General features: G+C 26.5%; 1 protein-coding gene and 1 long non-coding RNA gene across 2 annotated transcripts; both read right to left on the bottom strand.

Annotated features, from left to right (window-relative positions):
• Window positions 1–10,998: 10,998 nt before the first annotated feature.
• On the bottom strand, window positions 10,999–11,342 carry LOC114193148. Its single transcript, XR_003606230.1, has 2 exons — window positions 11,305–11,342; window positions 10,999–11,227 (listed from the first exon to the last, which is right to left on the bottom strand). It is a non-coding gene; the product is annotated as an uncharacterized LOC114193148 (long non-coding RNA).
• Window positions 11,343–11,493: 151 nt separating this feature from the next.
• On the bottom strand, window positions 11,494–14,452 carry LOC114194288. Its single transcript, XM_028084414.1, has 2 exons — window positions 12,422–14,452; window positions 11,494–12,117 (listed from the first exon to the last, which is right to left on the bottom strand). The coding sequence occupies exons 1-2, from the start codon at window positions 14,450–14,452 to the stop codon at window positions 11,494–11,496; spliced, it is 2,655 nt and encodes an 884-aa protein (XP_027940215.1).
• Between the last annotated feature and the right edge of the window lie 202 nt (window positions 14,453–14,654).

Genomic DNA, 14,654 nt, shown 5'->3' with positions numbered 1-14,654 from the left:
ATGGTTGGGTTTTACTCGGTGTACTGTGCTGTTACTTCTGGTTTGAAGAGATTTCTAGACTGTTCCTTCTGTTTATAGCGTGGAAGGCTGAACTTATTTTGTTGTGTAACTGATTTAAAAATCTTGGAGGATCATAAAAAATATTGAGTAAGGAAAGTAGTTTTGGTTTTTCAAATTTTAAACAATATTTTGGTTTTCTAAATTTAAAATGGTAATTTAACTTCTAAAATTACCATTTTGTTTTAATCTTATAGTAAATTTGAAAGACTAAAATGGATTTTTCTTGTTTATTTTAAAAGAGAAAAGATATTTTCTTGAAAATGGTAAAATATTAAACGCTATTAATATTTTTCTCAAATGGAAACTACAAGTATAAATTAATTATGTGGAGCACATCTGGTTAGAAATATTGCATTTAGAAGGAAAAAACAGCGAAGCCTTCTCAAAATGGTCTCAACCAAACAAAAAAGAAAAAAATTAAAATTGGAAAACATTGAATGAAATCTTTTGGGTTTTGTTTTCGGAGGATTTTATTTTGAGAGGATTTATTATTTATTGAAACAGAAAAAATATAATTATATTTTGATAGGATTTATTATTTGTTGAAACAGAAAACACTAATTATTAGAACGGGACATTAACAAGTTTAAAAATGCATATATTATCAGAAAGATAGATCTCTGCTCAATACAGTATAATTCATGCAAAGAGATATATAAAGAACTAAAATACGATATATGAATAAGATAGATAATATTATTAAAATATTAAAAAGAGTTAGAGGTTATTATTATATTCTTTTAATGATATAATTTGAATAATTTTCTTGTTCAATATGTTTTAGTAATCTACTTTTTCGTTAACTTTAGTTTTACTTTCTGTATTTCAAAAAATTGATTAATTAATTCTTATACTTTTAAAAATTAAATTATATCAATTGTATGACGATAAAAATTTAATTAAATGTAAAGAAAAGTTCACATTATAATACGTGTGTATCTATTTCTTTTACTCGTGATAAAAATAAAAGAATATTATATAATTTTTTATTACAAATAACTATTAAATTTAAATAAATATTTATAAAATTAAAAGATAAACATATTAATAAAAATTAAATTTGACAAAAAATTGTGTATATTAAAATAATAACTTTGAAAGTGAATTAAAAAATATCTATAACTTTAAAAGATACAAATAATAAAATAAAATAAATTAATAAAGAATAAAATTGATAAATAATATTGTACATTAAAATAAGATTATAAAAAATTATATATATATATATATATATATATATATATATATATATATATGGATATAGAAATTTAGTTTAAATTCTCGTCCTTAAATATTATATTTAAGTATACAAAAAATCACATGTTTTTTTTTTTTAAATTAAAGCACTACATTTATAATTTTGAATATAAGACTAAAGTTAATTTAATATATAGGAATTTAGTTTAAATTCTCGTAGTTAAATATTATATTAAAGTATAAAAGAAAATCACATTTTTTTTAAAATTAAAGCACTACATTTATAAATTTGAACGTATAAGACTAAAGTTAATTTAATATATATATATATATATATATATATATATAATATGTTATAATATGATTATTTTTTATGCATAAAAAATTATAAAATAGATATATTGTTTATAAGAGTTATTAAATTATAACTTGTTTTAATTTTTTTAATAATAAATTTTATAAAAATCATTTAATAGTTCAAAATTGTTGTTACAAGTGGTTGAAATAAAAAATAATAATTTCAGCAAATAAGAATGAAATGATTTCTCTTTTTATATTAATCCGTTTCTATCTTGATTATAATTCTCTCAATTATAAATCTTTCTAATGATAAAAATTACAAACATTTTTATTTTGTAAGTTATTTTTGATAATCTTTTTATATTTATGAAATTTTATTTTGTAAGTTATTTTTGATAATCGTTTTATATTTATGAAATAAAAACGAAAGTACATGAGTAAATATGTAATATCACTCCTAGCGGAATACTCTTGATATTCATTTTGTCCAATCCTTTGATTCTTAAACATTTAGATAATTCAAAATTAGTGTCTTATGTCTTATATACTTTTGAATGTGTACAAATTATCTAAAGATTGGAACATATATTTTGTAAAAGTCGCAGGATTTATTAGATCATCAAGTATTTATACCAAGTCTCCTAGTAGATGGTCTAATAGACCATAAATGTTCTTAATTCAAATTAAAGTAATATTCAAGTTGTGAAAAATATTTCATTAATGACCATAAAATATTTTGAAAATGTTTTATAAATAACTGTTCTTTAAGGAAATAAGAGTTTATGAAAATATATTTTAATCATAAATTATTATCATATTTTAGAATGTTTGAATATTATATCCTTATACAGATGCGCGGAATAGAGCATGAAACAATCAAATCAAATATTTCTTTATAAGTGTCCAAGCCAATAAAAATGAAGATATGTATTAAAGTTCAATAAGAAGATCAAGCAAAATCAAGGTTTAACAAATTCAAAGCTTTAATTTCCATCTTTTTGAAATTTATATAAAAAGTTGAGTTGAAATTGAAGAAGAAATTAGTAAAATCTACGATTCTTCGTATTTAAGTTAACTTTGTGAACTTTAATTATGCTCTCTTTGAAAGTACTTTTTATTTATTGAGAATTCTTAATCTTGTGAGATTAAGAAGGTTTGATCCAAGAGTAGTTATTTTACTTGTGTTAGATCGAAAGTGGTTTGCGTATTTGTATGTAATTAGTACTAGTTTGTCCACTCGATTTGTAATCCTTTGTTTGATAATAGAACATCTCAAGTAGTCTGTTTAAGGAAGATCTGCATGTAGCATATGTGTTTAGGGTGATTATATAAATTAATTTTGTTGTTTGATTTGTAATTGCTAGATATCTCATACTGACTAGAGATAAAACTAATTTAAAATTTATATATATATATATATATATATATATATATATATATATATATATATATATATATATATAAGTGGGTGCAAATCTCACTTTACAACCCAATTTTGTAGGATTGAATTAAGCTTAAAGTTAACTTCTATATTATGATATTAGAATCATTGTTAAAGCCTATCTTAGCAATATTTGTTGTTTGTTAAGCATATTGTCCCACCCGCTATCAGACTACTTATTAATGTCTAGTTTCACACATGAGATGTATATACCTCTATGAGGAGGTGTGTTAGAAGTCTCACACTGACTAGAAGGTCAATTAAGAATATATAAGTGAGTACAAACCTTACCTTACAAACTAATTTTGTAAGATTGGGTCACGCTTAGAGTGCACTTCTTAACGGTTGCTCACTAAATAATTTAGTCTAGAGCAAGTTGTTTGTCTAATTCTCTATTTCCTGCTCCCTCTAGAGTCAATTGTTCTAACAAATACCACTCTTGAAAATTCAATACTATTTAAAGGATTACAAAGAAACTCTCTCAAAAAAGACATGGATGTAAACATTGTTTTTTCTCGAGATTGATTTTAGAAAGTGAATGATTTAAAAAAAAGTTTTTATTCTTTTATATGCAACATAAATAATTTTCATATAGAATCTTGTTTGTGTTTAATTTTTTCTTCATGGAATTTATTTATATTCTTAGATATTCACTTAAGGACCATTGGAACTTGTATGTTTGTTTATATCCGTTTGTTAGCTTGTTTGTTTTATATCCGTTTGTTAGTGTTTTGGAAAGTATTGCGGCATTTACACTAACACATTTTACTATAGTAATCAATGTTGTTAGACACATGACAACATTATATTTGTAAATCCCTTTCCAAATTGAGCATACAAATTCAAAAGGTTGTTTCATTGTGTAATTATCATCCTTTGGTGTGTGAAGCAATGAAGTATACTAACAGGCAATTCAAATTGCGCTACAAAACATGTGTGTTTAATTTGTTCACTTCTCTTAATCTTTGTGTTGCTTATAATGTCCCTTGTGTTTTTTCTTGACATGTGACACTTTATACTTAACTTCATTTAGCATTATTTATTTATTTATTTCATCTAACACTTCAAAGTTCTTTTTCATCAATTGCATTTTGGTTGACTTTGTCTAACAATTCATACATCTCTTTTTCTAGCTTTTTACTTGACTTTGCTCCGTAGTTTTTTTTTTTCTTTCTAGTATTTTGTTTGATTATGTCTAACACTTCAAACTTCTTTTTGTCTAGTGCTTAACTTGACCTCTTTAATTATCTTTCTTCTATATTCGTCCCATTTATACATCATATTTCATATAAAGTAATTTCATTATACAAATCACAACATAATATTATTTATTACCACCAAAACTATAAATTATGTAAAACAAAACTTTTAGAATTTAAGATGTGAAAATTGATTTATACTTCAATACATTACATTTTAATAGTTGATCTATATATTTTTATTCATATCATCAATAAAGGTATACACTTCTTATAATAACTAACTTTTTATTGTTTTTATTAGACTACTTCTTATTTCTTAAACAAAAACAATTTTCAAAAATCATATAAATTTATACGGGCACCATCTCTTTACTCAACATAATTTATACTTAAAGTATATCATTTTTCTTCAACACTATATTTTCAAAATTATTCCTATAAATTACTTTTTAAAAGTAATTAAGCAATTATTACGAAGCCAATTAACAAATTCAGATACATATATCCAATTTAAATGCATGCCTACTTTGTAATATATTTTCTTCTAAAGAAGATTATTGAATAATAATTAATTTAGAAATAAACAATAATCATTCATTATATTAATTAATTTAGATAATGTTTTTGTAAATTAAAATTTATTATTAGTAAATAAAGTAGTCTCAATAATTAATAAATAAATTATAATTGACTTATGAGTAAAAACCTAAATTAATCTTTAATATTAGTTTATCAATATTTTAGCTACTTACCATTATTAAATTATCATAAACTAACTTAAAATATAATAATAGTAAGCAATTAAAATTTTAATAATTAATATTGGAGACTAATTTAGATTCTAATTCACAAATTACATTTATTGATAATATAAATTATTTTAAATATTAATACTTTAATTTAGAAAATAACCAATAATATAATAATTAATTATTTTTTATCTTTAAATTGACTGTTATTTAACTATTATATATATATATATATATATATATATATAATTATTATTATATTAATCTGTTCGTAATCATGCGTATTTATATTAGAGTATACAAATTAATTTTAGTCACTTCAACTTGGGGTTGTCATGTGCCAGCTAAGCCTTAACTGGGGATCACTAAGATTGGATGAATATTGTATTAGATTCTGAAATATTAAAGACTAAATCAATTAATTTAGGCCGAAATATGTCAAAGAAAAAGCTTCAAATTAGCAATTGAAGCAATTTAGAAATGTCTGACTCCGCATAATACTTGTGACAATGTTTGGGTAACACCTATTACGTGGATATTTGTTTATTTATAAAGTTCACTTTTCTTTTAAATACTGTATAAATTATGATTTCTTGTATCATTGGATTTGTGAAATAATTTCTTTATATTATTATGCAGTGATTGCTTCAGTGAATAAGCATATAATTAGTCATATATTATACGATGCTGACATAATGGATGTGATTTAATATATAACTTTTTTTTATGATTTTGAAAAATAAATATCCGTAAAACAATTCTTGGAAATAATTTGCATCTAAAACCTTTAATCAAATTAGATTTGATTATTTAAAATTTAAATGCTCTACCTCAATAGTTTCTAATTTTTGGGTTGTACAATTAAAGTAGTAGGTAGACTCGATAATCATTCATCAACTGAAATTAATACAATCTATCACTTATATAATTGAGTTTGTTCGTAGTTTCCCCCCTTAAAACAAAAACAAATGTTTAAGTTAAAAAATATTTCAAATGTCTCTTTATTTTTTTTCTCTAAATTCTAATAAATTATATATTTTATATACTAATAAAAATTATGTTACACCATTTGAATAAAATGGCTCATAAAAAAATATTAAATTAATAATAATTTGAATTTATATATATATATATATATGTATATCTATCTTTAAATCATCAAAATAGTATTTTATAAGACAATAATAAATAACAAACAGAAATATTAACAAAAAAAAGTAAAAATTTATCCAATGTGTATCTTATCTCTAAAAATAATTTGAACATATACCATTGAATGAAATACCCAGAGGAGGAAACAAAATTAAGGACATGATAAGATGGAAAGTGTCTTGAAGATCTAAGGAAATTTTTTAGATATCAAACTAGTCAAATCGATAAAAAATAAGAAAAAATATTTTATCAAAAATAAAAGTTCTTCAAATAAAAAAAATTAATGATTAAAAAAATTAAAGAAGATAAGTTTTTTATATATCACAAAGTAAATGAAGGGCTTACATGATTACACACTTGAAATTGAAAATCACATTCTTATTCATGTAAAAAAATATAACAAAAGATATATTAATGAGAAGTAAAATAATCAAATATAAGACCTAAAAATTATTTGATTGAATTTGATAATACACCATTTGAGCGTAACCTTACACACAAAAGTTTGTTATTAAGGTTGTGATAAGAGAAAAAATACCTTAAACATATGGGTGAGGTTTGTGAATATAGAACAAGCCATATAATTAGAAGAGAGGATAAAAAAATGTGTAGCAAAAGAAAAAAAAATGTTATGAAACTAAAGATTAAGAGAATAATACACATATATAAGTTTTTTAGATTACCTAATAATACACGTAAGGGGATTACCTAATACACATATACTCATTTTTGTCTCCATAAATAATATATATATATATATATATATTACCTACATCTATACTTAGTAAATGTGGAAATTCCCTTTAAAACAAAGAAAAATTTAGAAAATATCCATGGAAAGAGATTTATCTTTAATTATAAGTTTAAAAATTAGATTATGTTTAAAAATTGTTCTTGAACAAAAGTTTCAAGAAAAAAAAATTAATGTGGATGTTTTTCATTCTTAACTTTTTTTTTCTCTTAGAATTAGTCTTTGCCATCTTGAATTATAAATGGATTTTTAATATTTCAAAGATTTGTCAATAACTAAAAATAACATTATATCATTATATGAATAATTTTTTATAAATAGTATAAAATATAATTTATATGTTATATATATTTATTTGTTATTTTTTTTATTGATAAAAACATTTGAAATGTTCTAACCTATTATAAAAGAAGTCCGAATAAGGATTCAAACCATAAAATTCTTCATACTCAAACTATTTGATATTTGTTGCGTGTTGGTAATTTGAGGGAAGAAAAATCATTACGCTGGAAAAATTTTCAGAAATGTGTGATGGTTTAATTATGCAAGGGAAGTTGACATGATGACGACACACTTCCTTTAATATCATTATCATTATCACTTGTTAGAAAAATTAAGAAAAAATATACTAAAGAAAATATACACTAATGACCCAAAAGTCAATTGGATAAGTCAAATTGATACTACACTGAATTCCTATCAAAATAGAAACGTTAAAGAATTTAGTTTATGAATTTTTAGTTAAATAAAATATTTATCATCTTACACATTTGACCCACACAGTAAAAATAATTAATTTAATATCATGAATATAACATTAATATTTTAGAGTAAATACATAAATTAAAGTATTAGTTATAAACAATAAAATCATTATTATGTAGGATTTTATCTTTTCATGTAAGGTAATAAAATAAGAATTACTAAAACTTAAGTTGTAGAATATAGATCAACCACTGAAATTCTAACTATATTATTAATAAAATTATTGTGAAGAATTTAAGTGTAGAATTAAAAGTTTTAGATTTAGTAATAATAAAAGAAAAAGAAAAATTGCTAATGTGATATATAGTGTAAAAGATTAAAATTGTAACACTCCTTAAAAGAAGAATGGTGGAATGAAAAGGTGGAAATAGATGTAGTGTAGGAGTGGTTGTGTGTTTTGTACTACAAAATTAGAAAACCCATGCGCGCGTCATCTCATGGACCAAGTAGTACAGCCACAATTGTTGTGTTGTATGATAAAGGGATGAGAAATGAATCCCTTAGGACTCACATGTGTAAATCCCATCACATTCTTCTTTCCCCTCACTATCATCTTTTCTCCTTTCTTAATATATTTCGACAACAAATAAATAAATCTATAGTAATATATAAATAAATGTAAATCTTAATCGATAAGTAAGTTTTATAAAATTGAGTTATATTTAAATTCTTTTCTTAAGATGATATTATAGTTATTTAAAATTATTTTAATAAAATTTGTTATTTTTCAGACCTATCACGTAATATATGTTTTGGAATTATTGTCATATCACTATTAATATCTAATTTTATGTTCAAAATATATGTATGAGCACTATTAAGGATATGTTGGAATGATCTGTTGGAATGATCTGAGGGTGAGGAATTGAATTGATTTTTGCTTCTTTAACTTTTAGTGAAAATTGGAATCAATCTCTCTCGAAAACTTTGACTTAATTTAGTTCTCCAACTTTACAAATGTTTGAATTTAGTCCTTTTAACAAAATTTTGTTAAGTTTATTTGACGTTTCGTATTTCAAGACAGTTTCTTTGCTAACATTGAAGTAGAAATGTGTCAAGCGGGATAAACAACTCAAATGCTCTCATGAAACACATTTAAAACGTTAAATAAACTTTCAAAAAATTGGTTAAAAAGACTGAATTCAAACATTTATAAAGTTGGAGGACTAAATTAGGTCAAGGTTTCAAAGAGGGACTAAATTAATTTTCACTGCAAGTTAAGGAACCAAAAACATATTTAATCCTTTTTTTAAAGATTTGGAGGTGATCATGAAGTGGATTTGAGAATAAAGTTTGTGGAGGATTTGACTTATGTGATAATTAAAAATAAAATTTAATAGGTGAAATAAGTTGATTATCAAATTATTATTGATGTTAAACGTAATATAAAATAATATTTAGATGAGTTGTAATTAATTTTGAAAATATTTTTTATGATGAATTAAATTATTAAAAATAATTATTACTTTAAATAAATAAAAATTAAAATATATTTGATACAAAAAATTAAACAGGTTCGTGCAACACAACTTCCAAAAATGGAATAGGTTCCAAGCTAAAGAGAACCAATTTAAAGAAACATGGATCTAGTTCCGTTTTTTCGTCCATGCATCAATATCGTTCTGAACCTCTATTTTCATTCATTTTCTTTGTACCACACAATCCACCTTTTATGTTTTCCCCTTGGTTGCACCACAAAATTGATGGTTTATTGCGAGAATAATTTGATAAAATACCATCATTCACTTGTAAATCTCTTCATGAAAGTGGGATGAAAAAAAAGTCTTCTCTCCCAATTCTACGCTTTTTTCCAAATATGTAAAAAAAATTCGTTTAATGTTGATCGTCGCTCACAATTTTTGATCCACACAAATAAATAGAGTCTAAGTGTTAATAACCTTCACCTTTTAGGACTACGTTTATAATTGGAAAGACTATCATAAATTTTAAAGTATTGAGTCCCTTACATCTCAAGATCATAGATGCTAGTTTGTAAACATTTTAATTTATTCAGATACTTATTTCAGAACAAAATTTCATCACAATATTTTCTTCTGAATCCGATATCACTTGGTTAATCTTAATTATCAACTTCTTTGTTTTTCTTTATGAGCATTGGTCTTGAGCAAAATCCTACGTATAAAATTATTACGTTGTATGAATAAATAGAAAGATTTTTTTTTTTAATTTTATTTTGTAAGCATGTGCAAAGGAATATTATTAGCTTGAAAGGGTCACATTCTGATCTTGGAATGAATGGCAATGCCGTATAAGAGTTGGAGAGTGTACGAAGTGTTTGGACAAGTGGGACACACAGCGTCGGATATGATAACTACAAATTTAGTAGGACCCACACCCTAAAGAGAAAAAACACAAAAACCCCACCATTTTACATTTTTAAAATACAATTTTTAATTTTTATTATTTATAATTGAAACCAAAAATATTAAATTTTATTATTTTCAATGAGAATATTTTATAAGATTCAGTTACTAAATATATGAGGGTGATTATCACCCATAATAGATTGTTTTTAGTATTTATGGATCTAATTATATTTCTTTCTTGTCTTCTTTAATAGGTATTCACCATGTGTTCTCATCATTGACAATTTATTAACAATGTCACTTCTTTTGAATGACCCGACTAATAATATTGGATATATGACACCTATAATTTGTTAACAATGTTAACACTTTTTCATGTATGTATTTTGTGCTATTTGATTATACTCATGGGAGCATTAGGGTAAAAAGATAAAATTTTAGGTAGAGACACTACAAGAAAAAATATTTTTAACGGAGATTTATTTTTACATTACTTAGGGTTAAAACCTCTACTAAGTTCTTTACCCGGGGTTTCAATTTCCCCTGCTAAACCATCCCTGGAGAATGTGTTAGCTGGGATTTTTACGAACCCCAGGAAGCACCAATCAATAACGGAGGTTTTTTATCCTCTTGTATTTAACATAGGTTTTAAAACCTCAGTTAAGTTTTGTGGGTTTAAAACCCTGGTTAATTACCATGAATTTTGAAATCTCCGTAAAATATCGTGGATTTTGAAACCTCCATAAAATACTATGGGTTTTAGAACCTCCATAAAATAACATAGGTTTCAGAACCCCTATAAAATACCATGGGTTTCAAAACCCCCTAAAATACCCTGGGCTTTAAAACCTCCGTGAAATACTATAGGTTTCAAAACCTCCGTAAAGTACCATAGATTTTTAAATTATTATTATTATATTTTTTTACTCATTTATCATTTATGAATTCATATATTATTTTTCAATCACAATTATTTATATTTATTCTATTTTTTTAATCTATATTTAATGAAATTATACATAAATAGATAAAAACTCATCAAATTGACAAATTATTTATAGATGACTAAATGTATATCAAAGTATAACAAATATACGAATTCAAATTCAAATTCAAGTACAATATTAGTCAGCAAAAACTATCATGAAGTACTACAATAGTTCTCAAAACATAAAATGATTCAATTAACTTCCACATTATATTATATTCTTCAACTATCACATATGATTTTCCTCATGTCCAGAACTTGTTGTATTAGTTGGCACACTTCCTTGATCAGAAACCTACAATATAAATGTGAATCATAATTACAAATGTAAACTCTGAAAAATAAAAGAAGTTATGCAATCTTAAACATTACCGGTGCAGGATTGAACATAGTCAACTCAGGAGGCAATTAACCTTGATAATTTTGAGAAAAGAAGTTCATGATTGCATCAAGTCTTTTGTCACGTTCTTCATTTCGTTTATTTTGTTCATCCAATTGTGACTTTAATGCAGTGACCTATATTAGAACACAATCTATTATTAAAATCGTAAAAAACATAATCTATGACCTTGTTAATGGTATATTCCCTTCTCCATCTGGAAATAAAGTTTCCAAATTTTGTTGTTCAAATGGTTCACATTCATGGAAAGTGACATCATTATCTCCACCAATGTCATATAAGTCTCGTGGCTTTAGATGCACAGGAATGCTCCAATTTTTATCTAATTCATCCACTACATAATAAACCATTTGAGCTTCTGCAGCCTGAATGTATGGTTCGTCATCATCATTATCACCAATGTGTATTAAACGTGTAAAGTTTACTAATCTAAATCCCAAGTCATCTGTTATAATCCCTCTAGAAGTAGTTGTATCAGCCCACATACATTTGAACAAAGTAACAGAGAATCGACCATTATAGTTTATCTCAATTCTGTCTACCAATTTTCCATAATAAGGCACACCCCCAAATTGCATTTGATTGTCAATGCTACTTGCATAGCTCCTTGTCCCAAAAGTACCAAATATTCCACTATTTTGTGTTTTAAGTCCATGATCTCTCTCTAACGTACGAAACTTGAAGCCATTAACATTGTAAGCATTGTAGCGTTTTGCACAATCAATTGGGCCCATAGCTAAGAACTTCAAATCATCTAAGTAAGGTCCATTTAAGTCATTCTTTATCTAAAAAAAAAGAAAAATATGATCAACATAATTGGATATCTTTAATATTATCAAATTTAAGAATGTAAATTAGACATACCCGACGAGAAAACCATTCCACAAATTCTCTATGAACCCTCTTATCTATCATAGAGGATGATCGTGTACGACTTCTTAATTGTCTTCATACAGTTTCTCTAAATTCTCTAATTTAAATAAATGAAATAATTACATGGTTAGTCCTCAATGTAGATGAATTATAAAAGTTGTAAAGATAAAGTACTTATTGAAGAAAAGGGTTAACTTGGGCACAATTAGTCAATACATGACGATGTGCTTGTAACTTTTCCTTTGTTGATAAAGAGAAGTAAGTAAAACCCCCAACTAGTTTTCCAACTGGTGGAAACAAACCACTTACACTAGATGCCATGGTGTCAGGTTCGTCATCAACACGCCTTATTCGATTAAATATAGTCTCAATTCCATCTAAATATCTAGAACAAAAGGTTAAGGACTCTTCAGCTAGGTAGCCTTCAGCTATTGAGCCTTCTGGTTGAGCCTTGTTACGCACATAAGACTTCAATTTTCCCAAATATCTCTCAATGGGATGCATCCACCTATATTGGACAGGTCCTCCAATCTTGGCATCTTCCACCAAATGCACAATCAAATGAACCATGACTGTAAAAAATGCAGGAGGAAATAACATCTCCATGTGACATAATGTAAGAACAACTCTATTTTGCAATTGGTTAAGTTCATCCACTTTTAAAACTTTATTGCACAAGTGCTTAAAAAAGGAACACAGATCAATCAAAACAGAGCACACTTCTTTAGGGAGTGTCTTCCTCATTGCCAAAGGTAAAAGTTGCTCCATCAAAACATGAGAATCATGACTTTTCAATCCTCCAAGCTTAGATTGTTTGACATCAACACATCTACTGATGTTACTTGAGTAGCCATCTGGAATAGTGATGTTCTTCAATGTTTTCAGAAATATATGTTTATTTTCTTTTGTCAATGTATATATAGCCGGAAGATATTTGTTATTTGCATCAGGCCAAAGATCAGGTCTAACACCCCAATCTTTTAAGTCATTTCGTGCCTTTAGGTTGTCCTTTGACTTTTTACCTTGGTTCAATAATGTATAGACCACATTATCACATACATTTTTTTCAATGTGCATAACATCTAGATTGTGGTGCAATAAATTGTTCACCCAATAAGGAAGTTCAAAAAATATACTCTTTTTTCTCCATTGTAGAGGGCCATCAATAGGGTGGTGACCTTTCCGTTGTCTTTTCCCCCGTTCCTCAACTTCTGGTTCTTTCCCAAATACAATATTAAAATTCTGAACTTGTTGTAAGACATTTGTTCCTGATATTCTCAAAGGAGGATTTCTAGTTTCCACACTTCCATCAAAACGATTGCGGCATAATCTAAATTTGTGCCCTGCATTTAACCAACGTCGATGATTCATGAAACAAAATTTACCCTGAATCTTCTTAGGAGTTGTGTCAAAATTACACCTAGGGCAAGCCAACCCAGTATGTGTGTTCCACCCAGATAAGGTTCCAAGACCAGGAAAATCACTAATAGTCCATAATATAGCTGCATGCATATGAAACACTTCTTTCTTATGTGAATCAAAAGTTTCAACCCCAGTGTTCCATAGCTCTTTTAATTCTTCTATTAATGGCCTTAAATATACATCAATATCATTTCCTGGTGCTCTTTTACCAGGAATGATCATGGAAAGAATGAATGAACTTTGCTTCATACACATCCAAGGAGGAAGATTGTAAGGTATAAGTACAATAGGCCAAGTACTATGACATGTACTCAAATCACCAAATGGATTGAACCCATCAGTAGCCAAACCGAGTCTGACATTTCGAGGGTCTGAAGCAAATTGAGGATTCATTAGATCAAAGTTCTTCCATGCTTTAGAATCACTTGGATGCCTTAATATGCCTTCATGTGTACTTCTTAATGCATGCCATTGCATATGCCCAGCTATTTTAGAAGACATAAACATTCGTTGTAAGCGCGGCTTCAATGGAAAATACCTTAAAACTTTAGCTGGAACTTTCTTTTGTCTTTTAGTAACACCAACAATACTATTGCTCTTCTTTGTTTTCTTCCATCTAGATTCATTGCATTTCATACAAAATTCCCTATCTTTATCTTCTCCATAGTATAACATGCAATCATTTGGGCAAGCATCAATTTTGGTGTAATGAAGGCCAAGCTTATTAATGATTTTCTTAGCTTCATAGAATGAAGATGGGATTTTAGCATAATCAAAAGCATCTGCTAACAACTCCAGTATCATTGACATTGCCCTGTCAGTCATTCTGCATAGACATTTGATATGGTACAATTTGAGCAAGAAAGAAAGTTTCACTAGTGCAGGAAGGCCTTTTGGCAGCGGTTATTTTTCACATTCTGCACCGGTTCCCGGACCGAGGCATATTGGGGCGAGGCCAAAGGAGGATAGCCTTTGGCCTCGGTCGCAACCCGAGGCCATATGTCACCTTTTTGCCTCGGTTCTGGTA

Source organism: Vigna unguiculata, chromosome 8 (assembly GCF_004118075.2).
Source record: "Vigna unguiculata cultivar IT97K-499-35 chromosome 8, ASM411807v1, whole genome shotgun sequence".
Lineage (NCBI taxonomy): Eukaryota > Viridiplantae > Streptophyta > Magnoliopsida > Fabales > Fabaceae > Vigna > Vigna unguiculata.
This window is presented reverse-complemented; position numbering and strand designations above follow the sequence as displayed.